General features: G+C 43.3%; 1 protein-coding gene and 1 long non-coding RNA gene across 12 annotated transcripts in view; one reads left to right on the top strand and one right to left on the bottom strand.

Moving 5' to 3' along the window:
* NF1 (neurofibromin 1) overlaps positions 1–26466 on the bottom strand; it is a 252402-nt gene that overhangs the window by 91018 nt on the left and 134918 nt on the right. For all 11 annotated transcript variants that reach the window (XM_069089859.1, XM_069089863.1, XM_069089862.1 and 8 more), the window contains 7 exons: positions 22670–22805; positions 18482–18544; positions 15338–15496; positions 14701–14798; positions 12191–12337; positions 11182–11328; positions 8993–9103 (listed from right to left, as the gene is read on the bottom strand). In XM_069089859.1, coding sequence (XP_068945960.1) covers positions 8993–9103; positions 11182–11328; positions 12191–12337; positions 14701–14798; positions 15338–15496; positions 18482–18544; positions 22670–22805 — 861 coding nt within the window. The remainder of the gene's footprint in view (positions 1–8992; positions 9104–11181; positions 11329–12190; positions 12338–14700; positions 14799–15337; positions 15497–18481; positions 18545–22669; positions 22806–26466) is intronic.
* On the top strand, positions 3059–5045 carry LOC138162561 (uncharacterized). Its single transcript, XR_011168658.1, has 2 exons — positions 3059–3689; positions 4471–5045. It is a non-coding gene; the product is annotated as an uncharacterized lncRNA (long non-coding RNA).

Here is a 26466-nt window from a genome sequence, read left to right as displayed (position 1 = left end):
CTAAGAGATTTTTTGAAAAAGGGGAAAGGACCTATTTGTACAAAAACATTACTTTTTTTTTTAAAGCAATTGGGGTTAAGTAACTTGCTCAAGGTTACAGGGCCAGTTATTTCTGGGTGTGGTGCTAAGTATCAGAGCCCAGATTCGATCCCAGGTCATCCCGACTCTGGGGCCGGTGCTCTTACTCGCTGTGCGACCTGGCCACCCCTATGAAAACATTTCTATCAGCTCTTTAACTGGTGACAAAGAATTGGAAATTGAGGGGATATCTATCAACTGGGGAATGACTAAACAAGTGTGGTCTGTGACTGAGATGGAATACTATCATGCTGCAAGAAATGACCGACAGGATGATTTCAGAAAAACCTAGGAAGACTCATATGAACTGATGCACAGGGAAGTGAGGAGAACCAGGATAATATCCTACACAATAACAGCAACATCGTTTGATGATTGACAATGAATGACTTAGCTATTCTCAGCAATACAGGGATCCAAGACAATTTCAAAATATTTAACAATAAAAATTGCTATCTACCTCAAGAGACAGAAATGATGGAGTTTGGATGCAGACAGAAGCATACTTTTGTTCAGTTTCAATTTTTTTTCATGGATGTGTATGGGTGTTTTTTTTGGGGGGGAGGGGGTCTGTGTTTTCTTTCACAACATGACTAATATGGAAATGTGTTTTGCAGGACTGTGTATATATAAATAAATAAAAAACCTAGAGTTGTTAGGTGTTGCAGGGGATAGAGGGCTGGCCCTGGAGTCAGGAGTACCCGAGTTCAAATCTGGCCTCAAACACTTACTAGCTGTGTGACCCTGGGCAAGTCACTTCCCCTTGTTTGCCTCAGTTTCTCATCTGTCAAATGAGCTGGAGATGGAAATGGCAAACCACTCCAGTATCTTTGCCAAGAAAACTTCAAATAGGATTACAGAGTCAGACATGACTGAAATGACTCAACGACATATATAACCTAATATAAAATTGCTTACCTTCTCAGGAATGGGGGAGGGGAGAGAGTGAGGAAAAGAATCTGGAACTCAAAAATTTTATAAATGAATGTTAAAAATTGTTTTTATATGCAAATGGGAAAAAAAACAAAATATTATTTTAAAAATCATTTCAATGGTCTTTTTATTTTAACGTCATTATTGGGAAACTTCCTTTGTGATCTCCTGAGTTAACATGGGGGGGCCTGGGGAGCAGAGGAAACTACTCATCACACAACAGCATAGCAAAGCAAAATGAATCCATAAAGTAACTGTCCCAAAGCGGATGTGTCTGTGCACTGTGAGCCCAGCGCTGCCCTGGGGAGGAGGATGGCACGCGTCATTGCACTCTAGACAGGGGGCACAGTCACTCTCTTCATCAGAGTTCTTAAGTCTTTTACAGTTGATTTTCTTCAATGGTGTTTTCACTGTATAAATTGTTTTCTTGCTTCCATTTACTTTATTCCACATCAGCTTATACTACCCAGGATTCTCTGGAACAATGCATTTCCTTTGGTCATTTTTTCTGGCACAATAATATTTCATTACTTCCCTAGACCACAATTTGTAAAGTCATTTTCCAATTGATAGGCTTCCCCTTAGTTTCCTACTCTTTGCTCTGTGTGTGTGTGTGTGTGTGTGTGTGTGTGTGTGTGTGCATATGTGTATGGGACAGAGAGAGAGTGAGATGAAAGGGAGAGAGATTAACAGACGGAGGCTTGCTTGGCTTGCAGTTTATTCCTTCCCTGGTCTACTCTTTCCCCTTTAACTAGTGCTGCTCCCTCCCCCCAGGTATTTCTATACCAAATTCTTTGTCTACGTGTATGTACGTGTGTACGTATGTATGTACGTGTTCTATCTTCCTTTGTTCGAGGTAAGAGTAAGGTTCACTGGATGTCCGTCCCCCCTCCACCTTCCGCCATGTTTGCATACTCTTCTCACAAACCCAAATTGCCAGAAATTGCAAGTGGCGCCCTGCACCGCCTCCTGTCTATGCTGAGGAATCCCTTCCTCTCCCCTCCCTTCTTTTTCCTCTTCTCTAAATCTTTAGAAGAGAACCAATCTACCCCCCCCACATTGAACTTGTTTAACTCCCCTAACTCTGAAGCCAATCAAGTTCAAGCTTCAATGTCTTCACCTATAACAAATGTACCATCTACCTCACAAGATCAGTGTGATGAAATCTTCAAAGTATCCTACAAGTGGGAGCTATTATCATCCAGAAGCACAGTTTTGTCAGTATTTAGGTCTCCCCCAAGGCCTGAAACAACACTCTGCACACAGGGGGTGCTTATTAAAATGTTTGCTGACAGCAATGACCCAAGGAAATTCTGAAGGATTTGTGATGTAAGGTGCTGACCATCTCCAGAAAGTAGCTGCTGGAGCTTTACTTTAGTTTTCTTGTTTTGGTCTGTTTTCTTTCAAGGGCTGACTTACTTGGAAATGTGATTCACATGACATGTATAATCTGTGTCAAATTGCTTGTCTTCTCACTGGCAGAGGGGAAAGAATTAGGAACTCAAAATTTGCAAAAAAGAAAAAAAAGAATGTTAAAATTGTTTTTACATGTAATTGGGGAAAAATAAAATGTTAAATTGAAATTAAAAAGTGAAAAATGAAATGTTAGCTGAATTGAACTGAATTAAGCTTAGAAAGCTCTAAATCAAAGTTTAAAAAAAAAGTGACAAAGGAAAGCAAAAGTTTAAGTCAGAAACATGTACTGACTTGTACATTGCTTTGAATGTGTTTTAGAAATGTCTTTGTCATGTTAACACCAGGGCAAATTTAAAATGCTTGCCAATGTTGTGATGGTGCCCATGCAACACAACTTTCTCTGCTTCCTGGTTTATGCCACTCCCAAGGAAAGGACAGAATGGAGTCTCCCTCTCTGTCTCTCCATGCCCAGCATTAAGTAAAGTACCAACTTGAGAATTTTTTTTAAACTAAACAATTTCTTGAGAAAAAAAGAAATCAGCTAATTGTCGCAATGTGGAAACCCTTAAGGAGGCGGGCATTTTAAAATAAGGAAATAAAAGAACTGCCTCATGAATGTATCAATGCCTTGTATATCTTTCCATCGCAGAACTAGAGGTACATGAAGAAGTCTGGGTTCATTTTCTAAAGGGTTCTATTAATCAGTTACACTAGAAATTGATTTTGGCATGAATATTCCTGAACTATGCTCAAATCCTGAAACAACTATAGCAGAATATTAATCTTAACAAGAAATGTAAACAATGTTTCCCCCTAAAACAACATATAAATCTGATTTTTTTTTCTCCTAAAGGAGTAAAACTGACAACCAAATATTGGGTGGTTTCCTAGAAAGAGTCGATGTAAAGGGACATTCCTAAGGACTGCTGGACATATGGGTCTGAAGGTTAATGAAGTGACATTCACTGGGTCTTTTTAATAAATTGGTAGCTTTTTGAAAGAGAGTAATAAATTCATCCGAACTCCTTGATCTCTGGCTTCATTCCATCCACTGACACCCGTTGCTCTGGAAAATACTACATAAGAAAAGTAAACAGAGTTTCCTATTGGAGGACTTTCTGTGCAGAAGCAAGTCCCCTGCGCCACCAGCTACCAAATGATATTTAGTCAGCTTGGGAAGCAATGGAAAGCCAGATGCACCAGTGAAGGACAGAAAAGACGCCTTGCTTCTAATCTTCAAAAGAAAAACAAAGTATCAAGAGGTAAAGAAACCTTCTCAATCCTTTAATTCTGACTACAACCTTAAAAATGTTCTCTCCTAAGAAAACAGACAGTTCTGCATTTGACCAAAGAATCAGATTATTGTTTTTAACAACGCAAGATAAAGCCAACTGTTTCTTTGTTTTAATGGAAGGCCTAACAATCACATTTCTTTACCTTTACTTTTTTCTCTTGCCTAGCTCAAGAGTCTATTAAGGAATATTGGAATAGGAATCAAAAAGCTTCCAACTCTGCTCCTAACAAGTGGTGGGATCTCCAATCCAATGGGCTTGAGCAGCACCTAAGGAGCATGGGAGGGGACAGCTAGGTGGCAGAGTGAATAGAGAACTGGTCCTGGAGTCAGAAGGACCTCAGTTCAAATCTGGCCTCAGACACTTGACACACTGACTAGCTGTGTGACCTTGGGCAAGTCACTTAACCCCAACTGCTTTGCCTTCCCCCCTAAAAAAAAAAGAATATGGGAGGCTGCCATCAGAACAGGAACCTCTCTGCATCCCTCCCTTCCTCTCTTCCCCAGTCAGCCTTCCTGGGTCCCTGGGCCTCCTTCTAGCCTTTAACTTCTCTTTACTCCTTTCCTTGTTTGAAGTAAAAATAGGAAAGTTGGCAGTTCCCTCCTGGAAAGAATTAGAGGAAAAGGAATACTTGCTAGACCACTGACTAGAAGGCAAAGATGAACAGATGAGGGAATTAAGATCCATGAGACCCTCTTTGCCTCCTCTTTGAAAATAAACGTTGGCATCCATTTGTATTATACTGACACAGGGAAGAAGATGGTGTCTCCAGTGTGGCTGATCAGTTTACTGCTTGCCCTTGGAGGGGCTCCCCCGGCCATTGGAGACGGGAATGCCAGTGATACAACTACAATGCCAGCCAATCCCACCCACAAGACCACGCCAAACAGCAGTCCTGCCCTCAGGGAGATGGATGGTGTTCTGCTACTTTTCTTCCTGGTGCCTTTCACGTTGCTTTGTGGATTAGTGAGATGAACTTTCTCGATCTGGTCCATTCACTGTCATCTACTACAAAACAGAAAGCTTTGGGGAAAGTGTTCATCTCCACTGCACCTCAATTACTAAAGAATTACCACCACCATGCTTTAATTAATGTGTTTTTAATATCTTGGTTGTTTCTGGAAGTTAAGTAACTTGACAGCTTGTATACAATATTCACTCTATAAATGCCTGGTGAATGGATAGGAAAATCTCTTCTTTTTTTTTTCTCATGGTTTTCCATTAAAAAGCAATCACAAACCAGATGTTGATTCTCTTTAGGCTTATAAAACTGAGCCCAATCTCAAATGGGCACAATGTAAATAAAGGCAGAAAAAGTAGAAGAAATTCTCAGTGTTGCCACACTTAGTTTATAACATTTTTTAACCAAGTGTGCAGTGTGTGTGTGTGTGTGTGTGTGTGTGTGTGTGTGTGTTACACACACCTGAATTTGTATCTTAATTATGACAACTTTAGAGAAAAAAAATTCCCCAGAATGCCCAAAGGGAGCTCACGGGTCTGGGCAACAATGAAGTCCACAGGTAGAAAACAATCATGGTTTCTGCCTTTGAGATGATGGCATTTTAAGGTTTACAAAACACTCTGTACATATTATCTCATGTGACCCTCACACAACAAACTTTGGAGATGAGCACTTATAAAGAGCCACCCTCTTTTTGCAAAGGGGAAAATGGTCTCAGGGAGCTACAGTGCCTGAACCTGTAGTGGAGAGATGGTTTAAAGCCAGGTCACTCACCAACATGGCCTTCAACTCTGCTACTGATGGAGAAGGGCTCGTCCAGGAACCAGGTCTGGAGTCAGGAAGACCTGAGTTCAAATCTGACCTCAGATACTACCAGCTGTGTGACCCTGGACAAGTCCCTTCAGCCTGTTTGCCTCAGTTTTCTCATCTATAAAACGAGTTGGAGAAGGGAATGGTAAACTGCTCCAGGATCTCTGCCAAGAAAACCCCAAATGGGGTCAGCAAGAGTTGAACACGACTGAAAACTAGCTGAACAACAAGATCCGAACACTTCCCTCTGGCCTTGATGCTCTGCCAGGCCCTTCTCTATTATATTAACTCTGCATTCACTTCAATGGCTAGCCACTCAAATGACTTTATAGAAACATGAGCCCTTCCCCTTTTTGGATTCCGTCTGTTTAATGACGTTTCAATCATTACCAAATGCTCTAGAAAAATACAAGATACAACCACAAAACAATCAAAAGCAAATGCTGTGAAGTTTTAATGTACAAATACAGCCCCTAAGAAAAGACAGGGGAAGACAACCTGTCCCTATCCCCGCCCCGCTGCCACCTAACTCCTTTGCAGAGGTGGGAGATCTACAGGTAAGGAAGGCTACATGTCTTTTCAGACTTTTTTGGATGGATTGGTTTTGCTGATTTTTTTTTGGTCTTCTTCCTCTTTTTCTTTCTTTGTTTAAAATACTTGTCATCTGGGATAGGTCTTCGGGGGAAAAAATGTTGGGAGAAATCCTGGTTATGTAAAAAACTAAAGATATCAACAAAAAGCTTTTTAAAAATAAAAATACAAGATAAATCTAGTGTCTGTCTCACAGAGACTCACATATAAGAACTTTGCTTTCACTGAGACTAAACTCAGGAAGATCTGAGTTTTCTCAGCTACAAAATGGAAGATCTCAACCATAAGACCTCTAAAGTGTCTGTCAGCTCTAAATCTGGGACAATCTTTCCCAACCCACGCCTAGGAGAAAAGGTGAGGGCTCAGGTCATGCCAGACAGGAGTGGAGAGCAAGAAAAGAATGGAGGAAGCACCGCTGAAAGAAATCAGGGTTTCCAGGCAGAGGGAGGAGTGCCCAGGCTTGTCAAAGAGGAGCTGGAATCAGAAGTCAATGTATAGAAGCAGTGAAGAAGCCAGAGGGCCAAAATGGCCAGCAGGCCCCTTTTAGCAGAGCCTGAACAACCACACTGTCCCCTCCTTAAAAGAGAACGGCTATGGGCACTGGGCATTCCCAAACAGATGCAATCCCTTTTCCACCAGTTTGAGCAACACTCATTTATACATATATGTCTCTTCAGATGACAAGACCTGGGTTTCAACTCCAAGGGCACAAAGAAGTAGGATAGCTTGATGCCCACAGGCCACATGGCCTAACCACCACCATGGCTGATGCTGTCCGTTCAGCTGACCTTTTCTCTCAACAGTACTGAAAGGCTCTCTCTACAGAGAGGCCCTGAAGAGTCCAACTTTGCCAAACAGCCCAATCCATTAGCTGGTCATTATCTCAGGCCACCAAAGTTTCTCAAACTACTCAAGCTCAGTCAGAAGCATCGCACATCACCCACCAAGGGCACTTCTCCAACATCAATGATGCTGCTCACAACAAAGTGTAACCACACAGCTGTGGTCGGTCTGCTATCTAGCCTGGCCCTCAAGGGTACCTGCAGGACACCCTCGAGGGCAGGAAGAGCAAGGCCGCGTCACAGGGATAAAAAAGAGGAGGACCTAGAGAAAGCAGCAAGATACCTGGATCCAATGGGAAGAAGAACAGTACAGGGTGGTGGGACGGATGCCATGAACTAGGGCAGGAAACCCTCAGGAGGGAGGGAAAGTAACAGCCCCTATTTGAAGTTTGATTTCCATATTTCAGTTCCTGCCTGCAGAGAAGTGCACTTAATAATAAGAAAAAATTCCTTACCATCAGAGCTATCCAGAACAGGATGGCTCGGCTTGGCAAACAATAGGTAGGCACAAATCTTTAAGCAAAGGTTGAATGAACACAGGTAGAATGATTTAGAACAGAGGTTCTAACCATGGACCCTTAGTCAGTCACCCTTCCCCTGCCAAGAGCACAGAAGATTCATGAATTTGAATGGGGAGAAAAATTACTCTTACTTATATTTCACATTTCCTTAATATCGTAAGAACATTATTCTAAGGACTGGTGCCAGAGGAGTCCAGGATACCAAAAAGTGAAGTTCTGGGGTGACCAGGTGGTGCAGTGAGTAAGAGCGCCGGCCCCAGCATCGGGAGACCGGCCTCAGATACTTAACACCCACACAAATAACTGGCCGTGTAACCTTGAGCAAGTTACTTAACCCCAATTGCTTTAAAAAAAAAAGTGAAGTTCTATTTTCAAGGGATTCTGGGTGATACTGGTTATCTTCAACTGCCTCTGAAGCCCCTTCCATATCAGAGGCTGTGACAAGCCAAGAACTGTCATTGACAAACCCTCCCTTCCCTCATTCCACTCTCCTCCCTAAACGCACAATGACCACTACTGACCCTCCTCAATCTCTAACTGACAGGCTGTGTGAGGGAGATGGTGTTGAGAAGGGAAGCCTTCACTAGCTCGGCCTCCAGGTTTCCCAGGGCATGCCAATGAGATAGGGAAAGATGGGGCCTGGTTGTCTTTTGTTTCCTTCGCCAGCTTCAACGTTCAAGCACATGACCTCCCAGCCTCCCCGTACACAGCTGGACAGAGAACAGCGTCCCAGAGAAGGGCGTTGGAGGCAGGTAGGCAGGACGGCATAAGGAGGATCTGCTCACGGGCTTTCCAAAGGGTCAGGAGAGTATCCTGGATAAGCCCCACCTCTTGGGTGGCTGGGATCCAATAGTCAGAGACGACAGTTTCCTTTTCTGCAGATTTCACCTGTCATCTCTTCACAAGAACGTTCCCACTTTTCTAGTTGTTTTATTCTGCTCTCTGCCTCACAGAGAGTAGCTGGGCACCCCACACAGTTTGGTCAGATGCTCCCAGCTGTTTCTATTCTCTCTCTTCCCAAATAATCTGATTACAATGGGTCTGTCCTCTGCCCCTTCACCCTCACCTGTGAACATACTGCACCTCCCCAGGAGAAGGCAAGTTCTTAGAGGCCGGGGTGGTGTTACTGTGTCTACCCTGGGGCCTGGCAGAAAGCATGGAACAAATGACTTGTCTGGGGGAAGAGGGCAAGTGAGTAATGGTCAGGCATCACTCAAAGGCAGTGAACACAGACACGTCTGTATATGTGCACACATTGTGACCAACCAAGGACAAGGAAAAAGAATTCAAACGCTGCCACCGGCAAGAAGTAGCTTGGCAATCGTCAGACAATGGTGGGTTTCCTACAGACACAGGACAAAAGCCAAAGCCACAGAGAGACATCATCGGGGATGACCCTCTCCAATGATCTCCTAAGTCACTCACACACTGTGTGGGGCCGTGGCCCCCACTGCTGCTGACACCACTTAGACTGATAGTCTATCTCCATCAGCAAGCAATTCTACTTAAAATCATGGTAAAAGAAACAAAAATAGAGAGTGGCCTTACCTCCGTGTGACATAATAAAAAACCGGATTTCCAGCCTTGGAAGTGCCTGCTTGATAGAAGATATTCAACGTTTTCAATGCCTTGAACTCCTCTTTTTCATGTACCTGGTGCCTGAAAACAGTAATAAGACCTCAAATAATTAACGAGCCAGTCTGGAGGACTCCAGGGTCCAATGTGTGAATCACTTCTTTATCCGTCCTGATCTCAGCACCCGAAAGGAGACTCACTGAGGACACTCTAGAGAAGGCCTTCCTGGCTACTTCCTAGAGAAGTGAGCGAGCCCAAATGAGAGGATGGGACATCCCAAGCAACCTGAGGAACAGGGCTTAGAATGGACCCGGGATCAGGAAAACAGGGATGAGCTAAAGGAAGGTGGGGGATCCAGGGGTGTGTGTGTGGGCGAGGGGTGTTGGTAATGTTTATGTGTGTGCACACATCTGATGTACTCAAAATGATTTTTCTAAGGGAGAAGGATTGTAGTCCTCCAGGACTGTTTAAGAAGAAATTAAGTTTTATATTGTAGTCTTCTGTAGATGCTCATTTACATAACATGAAAACTCACATAGAAGGAATCCTTCTTTAAATGGAGTAAATATCAGATGTGGCAAAATAACAGAAAAAAATTTGCTAGGGTCAAGAAGGTTAAAAAAAAAAGTTGTCATGGAGTTGCCGGGGCATCGTCTGAGTCCTTGTGGCCTGGATGTCAAAATCCCAAGTGCATCCATCTACTTGTAGAAGATAGTTCCCAGAACTCTGAGGGTACTAATATATAATTCTCCAGTTAAAAGATAGGATCAACAGAAATAGTTCTTAGTGCACCACATCTGACGGATGTTTCTGTTTCTGGTTTAATGCCTTCTGTTCACATCACAGAAACACTTAATGCAAACATTTATCAAGCATTTGTGATGTACAGAGTGTTACAAATGTCACCTCTGGAGGATTCAGCAAACTCCAATATCCCAAAGCCTTCTTCTTGAGGACCTATGTAATCAATCAAACAGCCTCAGGAGACACAGGTTCACTAGCCAAGACCCTTTGGGAAGTCACGAGCTAGGTCTCCACATTACAGAAGAGCTGTGTATTGTACTGTCCTTTTTAGAAGGAGGTTTTACAAAAGTTTTGTGGAACTTTTATACCAGGCTGATACTGGATGACTTTCCAGGTTAAAAGGACCTGCCAGAGCTTATGATTTGCCAGCATACTATTGGAAGTACAAGGTGTCCCATGGAACCATGACAGAATAAAGTAGAAAATCCCTTAAAAGGCATTATGGAAGACTCAAATCCTGGGGATGCTGGTTAAGCCAGCTATGTTTCAAGAACTAAGACCCAATGGTTTATGGCTATTCTTTAGATACTTGAAAAAAAAAAAAAGGAAGTTCTCTAATTTACTGGAAAAATCTTCTGTATTGCCTTTAGGGGAAAATAATGGCAAAAATAAACTAGAAAGAGAAAGCAACACAGCAAGGCCATGCACTGAAGGAGACACTCAAGTTATCAAAACCCAGACCACTGGAAACTGAGGGGATGCACATCAACTGGGGAGTGGGTAAACAAACTACAGTCTATGAATGCAATGGAAGACTAGTTTACTGTAAGAAATGATGAATGGAATGGTTTCTAAGAACCCTGAGAAGACCTATGTGAACTGAATCAGAGTGAAGGGGAGCAGAGCCAGAAGAATAATTTGTGTAATCAGAACAATACCATAAGAACCAACAGCTTTGAAAGCCATCAAATGTCTGGTCCACATGAGGACCAAGCACAACCCCAAGAAGATGGAGGATCCCAGAGCTTGTGGCTGCCCACCTCCTCACAGAGATGGAACGCACTAGGATGTAGACTGAGATGTGGGTTATTTGGACACAGCCAATACGGCAATTTGTTTTGTTTGACTGAGGATATCTGTTGCAACTTTCTTCCCTTCCAATATTGGGGTAGGAGGGAAACAAAATTTATTTTAAATTAATTTTTAAAAATAAAAATCAAAGAAACCACATATTCTCCAAGGTATCAATTTAAAATAATTTCACATAATAGAATTGGAGTCTCTGAAAATGGGCATTTGGTGTTAGAAGAAGATAAAGAAAAAGGAAGCCTTTCAAAGGTGAAGGCTTGAATGTACAGATATGCAGTCCAAAGAGAAGAAAGCTATTACCCACCGGCATGACTCCATGGTTCTCTTACCTTGTCATAAATTCCTCAAACTTAGAACTGGTAAGATTCAGGCTGGACCAGTGTGTGTCGGCCACAGGCTTGTGCTCTGGAGGGCCCAGGTAGGCGAGGAGTGTTGCCATCTTATCAAAAGGTCTCCTTCCAACAGCTTTGTGATCTCTAGAGAGAAGAAGTGACTTGGAGAAGGCTCTACCAAAAAGTTGAAGCCTACCCCATACAACCTCCCATTTATCACATGGAGAAACTGAGGCTAGGAGAAGGCAAATGACCTCCTTAAGGTCACACAGCTAGTGAATATCTGAGGCCAGCAAGAATTCAGGTCTTCCTGACTCACTACCCAAAGCCACCCCCAGATACAAGAACAGCTTCCTAAATAAAAACTAGAACCGGGCCTCTCTGGGCGTGATATCTGATGACTCGTTGAGAAGAAAAATGAGAACATGTGGCTAAGTTTGGAGACTTTCTACCCTAGAATAAAATCTGATCACAGGAAGCAAAGTTGGGCGGCTGAGCGAAGGAGAGGCCTGGCCAGCAGCTGCTAGCCACAGCCCCCCGACCATGCAGCACCGTTCTCATGTTGGGAGAGGGAAGGGAGCAGAAGACAGGTAGGGCCTTGCTATCCACAGGGCAGCTCTGGGGTACTTCTGCAGGGTTTCCTTCCAGTGTGAGGGGCTGTGGTGCCAAAGTGTGAGGGGTTGGAAGCACAATGGATTCTAACAGGATTCAGCAAGTGACTGATACCTAACAGGAGAACATCTCCCCCAAGCCAACTCCCCCAGGGCTTCTCCGAGTCAAAGACTGGGGTGGTGATGACAAAGAACACATAAGCAAGACAGACTAGGCTCGTCTTCTACAAAATGTAATCTATCTTCTATACAAAAAACCTTTTGCACACAAAGGTTTATGACAATTCTTTCCAAGCCATAACTCTTAAGCAGCAACACTACTCATAACTGAGTAAACACAGTTCTAAGCTTGTAAAGGGAAAGGTCTCATTAGGACAATGAGTTGGATCATCTACCTGTTGCTTGAAAGATATTGACCAATTTTCTCTTGGTTGTTCCAGAGCAGACGGTGCAAAGCCAGGACATTGCCATCACTGATGAAGGAAAGGCTGTGGTTTATGGCATCGCTTACAGGGCAATCAGATGCAATATCAAGGAAAAATCTACCAGAATACAAACATTGGCAAAATTTTCAAAATCTTACATGTACATCATTAAACACTTGTATTAAATTTCTATTAGGCTATGTTGTCACACCACAATAGAGCTGTGGTATCAAACCATCAATCATTTCACTGAGACGGTATAGCAGCAAGTACCCCAGCATACCCAGGATGGCTGCCAGTATAGGTTCTTTGATCTGCTTTTCTAAAGCAAAGCAACTCAAAAAGGGTTAACATCTTGCTTTAATCAAACATATATCATTTACCTAGTTCAGGGGGAAAAGTCAGCATCCTGAACTTCAGAGAATACAAACAGAAGTTACAACAGAAAATAACACAAGTCAGCAGACAGGGCTTCCAGCAGTCTGACCATCACATCCATACCTAGTTAGTCACCAGAGAGAGAAGCGCCAACATTTGGGTTTTCAAAGCCAGGAGGCTCAATGGCTGCCCAGAGTCTCATCTGGCCAAATCACACAACTCAAAAGTGAGCCCCAAAGCAAAACCTCATCTCAGAGGTACATATAGCCTTCTCCAGGGTCAGAGAACATCACAAGTCTCATGACCCAATTAACTACAAAATAATAAGTTGTGCCTCCTGAAAACAAGCCTCCCTTTTGCAAAGCCAGCTTCCTGGGCTCTGCTGCACCCTTCAGCAAACTCCTCCCCCCACAGGCTCCATGTGATCACATTCAGACTATTAGGGGGCAGAGTTTATTTTCAAATCAGGGAAGGTCCTCAAGTTCAACTTAGTCTTATTAAGGGGCAGGGAAGATCTTCAAATTCCCATTACCATTAAAGAAGGAGGGAGAAAGAGCACAAGGCTCGTGTTATTATCAGGCCCCAGGTTCACAAATGCATCTTCCTTCAAAATCAAATGTTCAAAATAAGCATCAAGGAGATAGTTCTGTTTGTTATAAGACTTTAGCAGAGGTAAGGATCTTCACTACAAGGAACAGTGAGCTATACCGCTTTCAAGTTTTAAAAAACAACCCACTCTGTCAATTGGGTAATGACTAAATGAATTGTGGCCTATGATTTGTGATGGAATACTGCTGTGCTATGAGAAATGACAAACAAACGGTTTCAGAAAAACCTGGGAAGACTTATATGACCTGATGCAAAGTGAAGTGAGCAAAACTAGAACACTGTAAACAGTAAAAACAATGTTGTTACAAGCATGAATTGTAAAAGATTTAGCTATTTGGATCAAGATAACGATCCAAGACATTTACAAAGGACCAATGAGGAAAGATGCTATCTACCTCCAGAGAGAAAACTGATGAACTCTGAATGCAGATGAAGCATATTTTGTAAATTTTATTTTTTCCCTTTTTTGTCTGTGTTTTCTGCTGCAACATGGCTAATATGGAAATTTGTTTTGCATAACCTCATATGTATTAAGTAATACCAAATTGCTTGCCTTCTCAAGAAGGGAAGAGGGGTGAAAGAGAGGGAGAGAATTTGAACCTCAGAAGTTTTTAAAAATTAGTGTTAAGGGGGCAGCTAGGTGGCGCAGTGAGTAAGAGTGCCGACCCATGAGTCAGGAGAACCCGGGATCGGTTCCGGCCTCAAGTACTTAACACCCACACAAAAAAACTGGCTGTGTAACCTTGGGCAAGTTACTTAACCCCAACTGCTTAAAAAAAAAATTAGTGTTAAGGTTTTTTACATGTAATTGGGAAATATTTAATGAAATAAATAAAAATATATTGGGAGAAAATTTTGCCTAATGCTAAAAAGGCATAATACTCGGTTTGTTTGTTTTTTTCCCCAAAGTGTAGTTAGCAAGTTACAAATGTCAATACTCAATTCAAAATTTTCAGTGTCCTGACATGGAAATCAATGTAAAATAATGAAGACTGACTCCATCCCTGCCTTCCACCCAACAAAGACCAAAAGAGCTGTGGATCTGCCCCTTGAGAGAAAGAAAAGCAAGGTCTAGGCAAAAGCTCCTCCCAGAACAGAGATGAGACACTCAAGGGCAATGAGGAAGAAAGGAGTTTGGAGTAGGGCTATGATTTCAGTAGTCCAGACACTCCCAGAAGGACCCTCTCTCTGTGAATTCAGGCTGGCCCCTCTTCTGCAACTGAAAGTCTTGGAGAATGGCCTGGGGTACTGAGAAGTCAAGGGACTTGCCCAGAGTCACACCACCAGGGTGTATATGGGATGAGGTTCAAAGCCCAGTTCCTTCCAATGGAACCTGTGCCTTTGCACTGTACCATGCTCTCTCATCTCAAAAGAGGAAGGAACAAATGAACAAAGGAATGAATGGAAACATGCATACATATACAGCATTTCCACATGGTTTCAAAATTTCCCCAAGAGGAACTGGGGGAGAATACAGACAGTTATCTGCTTACCTCCGTGCTACGTCGAAGTTGCTCTTCACAAAATCGTTAAAAGGCCTCATGTACTCTTCTTTGGTGAAGAGGACGTGATTGGCAATGCTCTGAAGTATCTAGACACAAAGAGGTCACCAAACGATGCAGGCCACATCAAACGCATGCACTTCCTTTTACAAAACTTCTCACTAAATTGATCTTTCTTTCATATGATCAGAGACTTTGATTGATTTCTTGTAATGAATTAGATGTCCTAGGTCTACAGAGTATTTTCCTTGCTCAGGTAGCATGGTGCACATAACACAAGCATCTTTCAAGGCAAAATTCCCACCAATCTCCCTGTTATCTTCATTCACTAGCCTGCACCCTCAAATCGCCAGACAAAAAGCATTTGTGTAGAACAAACTGCTTAAAAGAGGGTCTCACAGTGAGGTGCCCCCTTGGATGTCAGGCTGCAGAGTGCCTTCATACATCTAATGAATTAGAATGCAGTAAATTGAAGAAAAACAATAGAAAGCTAAATGATACATTTTCAATATTCAAAAAGAAAGTTCTAAAAATGAAAATCTCATAGACTAGCTAAGGAGTTAAGAAAGGGATTTCCCAGTGAACAGGATAAAAATTAAGACAGCTGAACATCAAAGTAATTCATCACCTTTGACATCAGCTTCAGGCCCCTTTCAATTCTAGGGAGCGGTTTTCTCTCTAAAATCCCTGCCTCGTAGGGAGAGACAACTGCAGGGTTGATGAATCTCAGGAACATGGCACTCCCCACGGCGCCAATGCTGTTCTGAGGGAATCTCTGGCTAACAACCTAAAACCAAAGAGGTTAGAATGGTTAGTGCACAGCTTCAATTCAAGGAAGACAAAGGGATAAAAGGGAAGGCCCGTCCACACAATGGGCTGTGAAACCCTTTCCAGAGGAAACAACATTTACATTCAGGTTCAAAGCCACTAACACTAACAGTGGCCATCCAGGTAAAATGAGGCTGAGGTAAAATCTCAGCTGAGAGATTGTTCTAAGATATCACCATGTTTCCATTCACTGAGGGTACCAGGAAATCATCTCTGGAACCCATAAAAATGCCACCAATAATTTCTTTGTGAGGAATTCTATAAAAGAGCCCCCGTAGGAAGGCTTCATTATCTCTTCTACCAATTAGAATGTTGCACAAATATTCAAGAAAAACAGAAGCAGTAGAATTTTTATAAAGAAACAAAATTTGAATTCACAGAAATTAAAACATAAAATATCCTGTACATATTAGCAACTTTTTGATTCCACATTAGCCAAATCCAATTGTTCCTTTATTTCAGATATGAATTATAACCATTAATTTAAATACAGTCAAGAAATAGCTCCAGGAACAGTGCTACCGGCACATGTGAGTGCACAGGCCTGTAACGGTTGCACTTAGAGTTACTGTTCAAAAGAAACAAAGTTCGAAATATATTTTCATCACAATAAACAATAAGACTGCCAAGGTCAATACATCTTTCTTCCCGAGGCCTGGAGAGACCCCTTCCCCCACCTCGTGGGGCCTATTTTCAAGTGACAAGTTCATTTAAGCAACCAAAGAGCTCCCCAACTGACAGTGGGAATGTAGAGTGATGACACCTTCTTGGCTTACTCTGCAATGTCCTCTGAACCACGATGGGGCTCCCCGCTGGATGTTACCACTTACTTTTGTTACGATTCCATAAAGCCCCCATAGTACCTGTACTGGTGTAGAAAAGGCATTCCAATATTTCATGTTATCCACAAACTTTTAAAATGTCATTCAGAAAGCACCCCAGGAATGGCAGGAATGTTTCAGAGAAAAGCTGAGCAAATTCAGGAAAAAAAAACCACAATGAAGATAGATAAGGAGGCTAAGAAACATGCTCTAGAGAGAAGGGGGCTGGTACAGGTTTTAATTTGTGTGCCTCAGTGGAACAGAGGCATCAGTCAGCACAACACCAAGCAAAAGGCTTAGAACACATGGTAAATTTCAACATCATGGCATACATAGGAAGTTAAACTCATTTGTGCTGAGGAATAAAGACTAAAGTATTAGAAAGAAATGTTTAATCAAGGAGTAGGGATGCAGTATGTTCTAATTGCTATTAGCAGGTTTAATTAGTATCGCAAAGCCAAGAAGAAACTCTCGAGTGGGCATGCTTATTAGAGTTGCCATTCTATAAACACAGTTTCAGTCCTCAAAATTTAAAAAGAAAATTAGCTATATATATACAGCCACTATATCCTAAGGCATTTTATTTTAAAAATTAACTATTTAAAAGTTGTGGAATAATTTTCCACAAGTTCACATGGGTTAACAGGACCCAGCTAAAACATCCAAATTTGTGTGTGGTCAGGTCTGAACTCAGGAAGATGAGTGTTTCTGCCTCCAGGCTGCACTGTGCCTCCCAGCTGCTCTATAAAAGAAAACATTTCTCTAAAAATGACTTGTTTTCCTTTAAAGGACAGAGCCGTCAAACTATAATTTTGAAACTGATTTTTTAAAAAGTAAATTATCCCTTTATAGAGTCAGGAAGCTCTGAGTTCAAATGAGGCCTGTGTGACTCTGGTCATTTAACCTCTGTCTGCCTCATTCCCTCATCTATAAAATATGGGTAATAACAGCACCTCCCAGGGTTTTGTGTGTATCAAATGAGATAATAATTATAAAGCCCTCAGCACAGTGCCTGGCACATAGTAAACAGTATTAAATAATAGTTACGCTCTTGTTATCATAATTATTAGTTTTGGCAAAATAAGCCATAAAGGTTCTTTTGTGAATTGATTAGACAAAAGAAAAATGGGTAGAGGTTGGGGTTCAATAAAATTGAGCAACAAATTGGGTCAACATTGTCAAGATATTAAGAGACACCCTGTTTTCCAGAGCTGAGGCCCAACGTGTAAGCTGTGCCCTGAGCTTGGCATAACAACAATCCTTTGCTCTCACCCTCTGGCAAAATCACATAATTATTGCATTGTTTTGAACAGCACCAGGCATTCTCTGAGCTTGGACAGACTCGGACAAGTACCCATGTCCTGGTCATGAAGGCCTGCCATGAATCAAACTTGTCCCATTGCTGATGTTACCCGTCCCTGTCAGGGCTACGGCTCGCTGCATGACATTGGTATCAGTACTGAGATCTCACAGCACTGCTTCTGGATCCCCCAGTAGGGGCGGGCCCCCAGTAGGCGTGTCTAGATTCCTCCTTGCTTGCAAGTCATTTCCCTCACTTTGAAATTTAACTTCTGTTTGATTCCCAACTCTCCTGTCTCTAGTCTGCTCTGTCCAGCTCCAGACACCAACAAGTTAGAGGATGGTTGGGTCCAATTGACAACATTTAGAAAGTAAAGTTTACCCTTCCCTTACAACTTAGGGAACTAAGCTATATATCCCTTACAACTAAGCTTTCATTTATAAGGGGAAAAAATCCACTCACACTAACTACTGTAAACCAAGAAACAAAAATAAAAACAGATTCAGCATTTCCTAAGGTCTTTAATTTAATTAAGTTTCTTTTGCATTCATTTACCATTAAAAATGATGGTAAAATTTGACCAGGAATAGCCAATGTAAAGAAAAACCCCCAAATGCCTTTGAGTTAAATCAAATCAAAGGCATGCAAAAAATGTTTAAATATAACAATTCCAGGGTTAATTGAAATGAAAGCTATTTGTGCCAGAATTAGTAGAATGATTATAAGGTGAGAATTCATTAGGCTGAGGTGAAGATGTTCAAAGAGCAAGGAGTTTTTGTTTTGCTTTGAAAGAAATGGCTAATAAAAAGGGCTCCAGACTTACTGATTTTTTGCTTTCCTTTTTTTCTTTTACGGTAGCTTTATTCAGTAGAGAGTGGCAAGTTGCCTACAGAACAGAGATGAGCACAAACAAGTCACAGCACCAACTACATACAGCAACAAAAACAATGTTGACTTGTACAGAAAATTAAACAATCAATGTGACACAAACGGAACGGAAAATGGGCTCCCGACTCAAGTCTGACGATGAGCTCTGATTCCACTACACTTCTCAGTTCAAGTCCTAGAGAAGGCGAGGTGAGTGCTGGGCTCAGTTATGGCTGCTATTCCTGGCTAGCAGAGGGGCAGCCCCCACCCCAAAGTCATTAACAGGACACACTTGGCCCAGAGCTTCTTTCCCCCTCACACGGTCAATGTCAGCATGGCTAGAAAACCTCTGCCTTCCATTCATCAAACCGCTCCAGGAGATCTTCAGCTGAGGCACACAATCCTCACTGAATGCTTTGACAAAGGCATTACTGGGAAGCTGAACCTGTAGCTCAGAGAGAAAGACCCAGCAAAAAGAAGCAGGACTGCCCATGAGCTCTGACTTCAGTATCAGGATCACCGTGCAATGAGCACTTTATGGGTGTTTCCACCTCCAACAAATACAACTGGCTCTGTGTGTGTGTGCTAAATGACACACATACACATACACACACTGCCCAGGTGGCAATGCTTACCTTAACACAGTCATAAAAAGCTTCTAATAACAGATCTTGCCAACACATCATCCAAAAAGAATCCCATACATGGGAACCCTAGCTACAGGTGCTCAAGTCCAGAGAAGATATTCTTAAGACTGCTCAAGCATCTTATTGATGAAATAGGGAATACACTGAACTGCTTCCCCTATCAGTCAAACAAAAGTTTTAAAGGGCACCAAGTACTATCAGACCTAAAAGGAGCAAAAGAATAAAAGAAAATGCCCAAATAACTAAGGAAAAGTGGCAGCAGCAGCAGCAGCATGGGAAAAGAATCTTTAAAAGGGGCCCTGAATCTGAGCTCGCCACCGCTGCTCATTCTGATGCCTCACAGGGGAGTACAGGTGACTTGGGGCTCGTAAAGGCTTTGTTACTAGACAAGAGGCTATGGCAAGCTCCGTTCTGCTGAAAAGGCTTGAAGGATGGTCCAGTAAAAAGGCAGCATCTGCATTTTCAAGTCTAGGCCAGTATGCTACCTCTATAGGACCAGCCTTCAAGTCTTTATACCTATGCATGGACTGAAGGCGGCCTTCAAGACAAGACTTTCACAAATCATCTGCCATAGCAGACACATAACTGACTAAAAAGACAGAGAGAAAGCGAGAGATGGTAACTCACTAGTTTGGGGGCCAAAGGAAATTCTGACTTTCAGGCTGCCTTCCACACCTGTGTTAAAATCATGAGAGCTTTCTCAGAAGGCAACAAGACATAACTTGGTTTGACTCCCCCAAGGGAGGTAAGAAACAGAGAAACAGATGCTTGCCATGAGGCGAGCTAGATGAGGAAGACCTAAGTTCAAATCCAGCCCCAGATACTTACTGGCTGCTGATCCTTGGCAAGTCAGATAAGGTTCTAGCCTCAGGTTCTCTATGTGTAAAATGGGACTAACACCCCATAGCCCCCAGGGTTGTTCTGAGAACCAATGAGATGATGTATTTAAAGCCCTTGGAAAATACTGACGTCCTAAATGGATGTTAGCTACTATGAGCATGTTACCACGGTCTAAGGCCTTTTGCTATGTCCCTGAGGATGATCCAAGCAGAAGGCAGGAGACCTTCTAGCCATCATCAGCACATGTTCATCCACAAACAGAACCATATCAATCTCTGGACAGCCCAGTGCCTTCTTTAAGACAAGATCATCTAACCAGACACACTGGCCAAATCAAGTGGTCAAAGCATGCAGTCAGTCTATGATGGGGACACCCCACTGAGCTGGTCCATCAGTACATGGATCTTGGGCAGACACTGCAGATGGATCATAAATTGGGCCCAGAATTAAAGAGGAAACATAATGGCTGGAACTGCCTGCTTCTTTTTGTGATTCCAAGCTTCTCCCTTTTTTTTTCTTCCAATTTTACTCCTGGTAAGGCTTTATGACTGCAAAGAATGAAACATCATATACAGAAGCTGAAGGTCACCCCAAACCAGTAGAGTGTGTGCCAGGACATCACCAACAGAGAACATCCAGGAAAAGCAGTGGGAATGACAGCAAGAAGACACACAACTGGAAAAGCAGGGCCGCCAGCTGTGCAGCAAGAAGATAACTGACTGAGAGCCTGAGACAGCCACTGGGGTCCAGCCAAGTCAAGGCATCTATAGGAGCATCCACAGCACACTGGGTTTCACCCCCCGTGGAGAATTTATGGGAGGGCAGATACTGCAAGACAGACTGTGACCCACACCTCTGGAGTCCTAGACTCCCACTGATGAGATCACAGAAAGGCTAATGAAATCATGCACATTGACACTGCATGTCCTCAGGCTATGAAAGCACAGAATGAATCATTCAGCAGGAGACCACTAAATATTGATCTCTTTTCACTGCAGTTAAGAACTATCATGTATGAATATCATTCCACAATGCCCTAAACACAAATAAGAGTTCTTTCCCCCAAGATGGGAAGTGCATTGTCATTTCCCTTTAAAATCCAGGGTACCTCAAAAAGAGGGTTTCTATTGAAAAAGACACCAGAGCAGGCGGCCTCAAGAGCTGGCAAAAGTCTTATGCTTTATCGTGGACCTAAACTAAGCACTTTCCTTTATGGGTGCCCTTTGTTCTGTTGCTAAACCAATGAAAGATCTCCAAACCCAGCAGGGCCCAGATGTAGAGATCAAAGAATATGAGGATATACACAGACTCATTCTCATCCAGAAGAAGAGACTAGGTCCAGAAAGGTTGAATCCAAAGCAGTGAAGGCTTGTGACCGAGCCACGGCCAGAAGCCAGGCCTCCTGCCTCCTATTCTAGGAGACTACAATGATACCAAGCAGAGGCTCCCAATCAGCTGCAATCTGGTCACCCCATGGAGGCCGACCAAACGAGAATTTAAATGGACCTCTTTCACTCAAGTCTATACCAGTGATGTAGACTCAAAGAACACAAAATGGAACTTTCAAACCAATCCCTGTAAAGTCCAGCCCAGGAGAGGATGCTGTCTTTTGGGTTCAACACCATTTTCCAGCAAACTAGCTTGACTCTCCAAGAGTTTCCTTGGGCTTTTTTTCTTTGCAAGTGCAGAAAATCCACAACAAAAGAAAAGACATTTATTTCAACAACTACTTTATCTACTGGGTATATTTTGAGAAATTTATTTTTACAGACAGAGATGACACATTTTAAAATTGCACATGGGGGCAAAAACACAAGCCCCACATGCACCAAAGCCTGAAACAGCTGTTCAGATGGGGGAGTCTTGCACATGTAGCTAAGCAACGAAAGTGCAGCGCTAACGACTATGGGCTGGCGACTTTCTTGAAGGAAGATGAGACAGGAGAGCATGCAGAAGAAGCACCAACCCCCACGCCCCCAAAATGCTGGAACCCGAAGACTTCTAGAGAGAGACAAGGGTCTCTGGAGCCTTACTCATTCCACTGATACTGAGAACTTTCTGAACATGCATCTGGCAGTGGTCACTGAGAGACACAGCACTACCTGTCCCAAGACAAAGCCAGGACCTCTCTCTACTGTGTAAGGGTCTGACTCTAAAAGAATCTGGGGCAAGGAGGGTTCATTGATCAAACTGTGCTACAGGGAACAGTGAAAGGAAACAAGAGATACCTGACACAAACCCCCTGTCAGGGGAGTGCAAAAATCACACTAAGAAACAACCATCTCCAGGCTGCTTTAACACAAGACAAAACCAAATCTGGGAATGGAAGGAGATCATGGGATACTGTCTCACATGTGAACAGGAGAAGAAAAAGAAATGTTCTCAAATACAGTTCAGAGCAACTACTCAAACACCATCAATGCCCTGACAACAGGTGTCCTCACATCTATCACAAGAAACGTGCTTTTAACAGGACTTAGGACTCTGAACGCCACCCCCTCCAAGCCGTTCACTCAGTCTCCTCCTTCTAAGCCAGTCTTCAGACAGCTGAGCCAAGGCCAGCCTGGCCCTCCAGGCTCAATGGTCACATCCCTGCCATTCACAGTCCTGCGTAGAGCAGCTCAGGGGGCAGGCAGACACTTACACTCTATGCTTACCTGGTACAAGCAGTGGCACACACTGCGGAGCTGAGGGGGGAACTCCGAGGAAGAACCGATGATGGCGTGGAAGAACTTCTCCGTCATCTGCAGGAGATTGCGCTGGTTCTCCTCCAGGCTCTCGCTGTGTTCCAGCCTGCAGGATGAAACAAAGGGACGGTCAAACCGTGGCTCATGCTCGAGAGCTGGGTGAAGTGTCAGCCCTGACCCCTGTCCCCGACTGCGTGCACAGCATCACATCTTGGGAAATCACTGCTGTCCTCTTCATCCACAAGAGAAGCCCGCTGACTGCCTCAGTGCCCCCGGCAGCTACTGACTTCCTTCTCCTCTTCCTCATGCTCACCAAGGACTTTTCTCCATTCCATTCATTTACTCATTCAGTCGATATTTATTGAGACCTCAGCACAGGCAAGGTGCTGTGCAGACAACAGATAATCTATCTCCACTGAATTGTATTCTGGGAGGTCACTGACCTTCTAACCAACAGATTTAATTTCCAGCTTTCCTCTTCCTGGTCATTTCTGAAGCCCTGGACACCAGTGACTACCTCTAATCCTTCCGTCCTTCTTCTTCAAACTCCCACATGTACAACCTTGCTTGTCCTTCCCCCTCTCTACCCACTTCTGTGGCTTCTTTTCCTCCTTCCTCACCTTACTGGGAGTTTGCTTCAAGAGCCCGCTTCTGGCCATTGGGCAGCTCCCTGCAATCTCATACTTGGAGAGCTCCTACCTGAAACAGCCAATTATGCCTTGGCAAATGTTATTTAAGTCCTTCCTTCTTGTCATGTTCCAGAGTAGCATATTTTGTACTTCCTCTATCTCTCAAAATGCATTGTTCATAGAGATAACCCCAAAACTGATTTCTATCCACCCTCTTGGATTTTCTTGATAGTGAGAGCTTGTGAACTTACAAAATTGATGTATTAGTGACATGGTCAAGATACTTCCCATCTGAGAACAGGAAGGAAGCTCTATTCCAGTCAAATTCGGTGGGTTTCAATACCAGGAATGAAGGGACTAAAATATATGGTGGGTTCTGGGCTCCAAAGGGTGGGAGACTCTATATGTAGAAGGGAATGACTGAGGATATTCCAGGGAAGGGCCCTAATTTAGAGCAGGAAGAAATCTGAAAGGCTGCTTTCATTTTTTTATTTTTATTTTTTGCTTTTTGGAGGGCAGCTGGGGTTAAGTGACTTGCCCAAAGTCACACAGCTAGTAAGTATGTCAAGTGTCTAAGGCCGAATTTGAACTCTGGTCCTCCCGACTCCAGGGCCAGTGCTCTATTCACTGTGCCGACTAGCTGCCCCAGCTACTTTCATTTTTTAAAGTACATATATTTTATTAATAAAAATAGTAGAGGGATTGTACATTAGCAGGAATACTAATATACAGTAGGTGGAGATGTGAAATATTCCAACCATTCTGGAAACTCATTTGGAATTATGCCAGGAAAGTGACTAAAATGTCCATACTTTCTGAACCAGAAATCTTACTGTTGGGCCTATAACCTAAGGAGGTTCAAAATAGAAAGAAGGTTCCACAATGGGGAAAGTGCTAGGCCTAGAGAACACAAGTTCAAATCCTGCCTTGGGCACTGCATGTTGCTGTCTATGACTGCAAAGTCATAGCTGTGTGACCCTGGGCAAGCCACAACTATAAAATGGGAATAACAGCAGTGCCTATCTCACAGGGCTGCTGCAAGAATCAGATGAGAGCACGGTAAAGTGCTCAGCACAGGGCCTGACACATAGTAGGCACTATAAAAATGCTTATTTTCTCCCTCCTGTTTGCACTAGAACATCAACAGCACTACTTTTTGGAACTGCATTGAACTATAAACGAAGTAGATGCCCATCGCCTGGGGAAGAGCTGAACAAAGTATCGTGTGTGGTTGTGACGGGCCAGGGCAGTGCCAAAAGGAACATGGTGCATGAAGAAGGGAGAGAAAACACAGAGGAAAGCTTCCATGAATCGATGCAAAACGAAGCAGACAGAAGCAACACACACAACAGCCATGGCCTAGTGAGTAGAAAGAGCCCCAGGGCCCCATCTCTGGTGCCCAAGCTTGGTCCGAAGAAGAGGCACATGGACGGACCTCAGGCCTCCTCCCGACAGCAGAGGAGCGCTGACTGCACAGCAGAGGCGGGGTTGTTCCCTGATCAGACACTCCCTTCACAATGGACCCTCCTTGTGACAAAGGAACAAGAAGGAAGCAGCAAGCTGGGTCTCTCCTGCCTCAGTGGTGCCCCATGTCCGGGCCATCAGGGAGGAGATCAGGTTGCTGTGAATCTGCTGCAGGATATTCACTGGAATCTGACTTCGTTTAGGGATCTGTCTACAGACACTGTTATGGTTACTGACTGTATCCTACCCACCTCAATTTATAGCTGAGGAAACTGTGGCCTCATCTACGCCTAGGAAATACCATTCATAAGAATGGGGAAGTCAAGCAGACGATGAAGAGTCTGGCATGGAACGGCTAAGTCATGGGGAAGACCAGAGAGGATGCTTGGTCATCTAGTTCAATGACAAGTCCTCCACAAGATTTTCCCTGGTCCCTCCAGCCCAGGGCTTCTGCCACTGACATATGTGAACTTGGGTTTGTTGATTTCACTGTCTTAAAAAATGTTTTGATAATTATGTTTCAAGATTACTGGTTTCCTTTACAATCTGATGTGTTTTATTTTATGCATTTAAAAATAGGACTGACAGCAAGACACCACGTCTGCCCTGGTCACCTCCACCTCTCCCGTCCTCAGCATGACGAGTCACACTGGCGTGAGCAAGTGTTTCACTTCAATTCTGTGAGAGGGGGAACTGAAAAGATTCATTTAAGGATATCCTCAAAATACTTCATTTCAGAAACACAGGAAAATGGCACCCAGTGCACACCACAGACGTTGTGCATGCCACATTCCACAAACCCAGCGACCAAATGATACATAATGTCTATGAATGACAAAAATGATCTCTCTTAGCTGTCCCCTCACACAAACGTAAGCACAGAACGTGATGGGAAGGCATCAGCAACCAGGGGAAACAGCAGAAGGCTGTTAGGGAACTGCTCCAATAGGTAACTGACTACATTTGAAGATGTCTTGCTAGGGAGGCAGTAAGTAAGCAGAATCAATCATGTTTTCTCCCTCTAATTTACCTTAACTCTCAAAGGTCATTCAAAAGGTTTGCTTAGCCAACGTGAGAGTTCCATGGTGTATGTCCACTTTGCTAATATTTAATTTTAACAGGTTTTGTAGATAAGAAGCAAAAATGTCAAGTTTCAGCAGAGGAATTAAACAGTGACAGATGGAATAAAACTTATGATCAGAAGTTTGAAGTGAAGACCAAATGACCAAAGACCCTCCAGGTCCTGCTCGCTAAATGGAATAACTCCAACTAGGCCATGCAGATTGGAGAATATTGCTACTTGATTTAAGAAAAGTTAACATGGGGGCCACTCCCTACTACCTTCAATCTCTACAGAATTGGGAGGGGGAGGCTCCAGCTCTGGCTTCTTTCTTCAAAATGAGCTCCTTCTCAAAACCAAGGTAATGGTCATGTATAGAGCTATCACTTGATCAGTGAATCATGTGAGAAAAATCAATGCCTCCAATCTATGAAACCATCAGGCATGCCAGCATCTGGTCCCTTTTCACTAGAATCTTGTGTGAGTCTTAGAATTCAGACACCAAGTACAATCCTCATGCTGGGACAGGGGAATGGAACAGCTGCCCTTGGGAGCCCCATCACCAGGTACTAACTACCCCACATACACAAACCCATCACCTTGTGGCCTCCACC

The sequence above is a fragment of the Petaurus breviceps genome, unplaced genomic scaffold (assembly GCF_028583685.1).
Source record: "Petaurus breviceps papuanus isolate PSGF00001 unplaced genomic scaffold, PetGlider_PUasm1.0 186, whole genome shotgun sequence".
Lineage (NCBI taxonomy): Eukaryota > Metazoa > Chordata > Mammalia > Diprotodontia > Petauridae > Petaurus > Petaurus breviceps.
The sequence above is the reverse complement of the archived record's forward strand: the minus strand, read 5'-3'. Positions and strand labels throughout refer to the sequence as shown.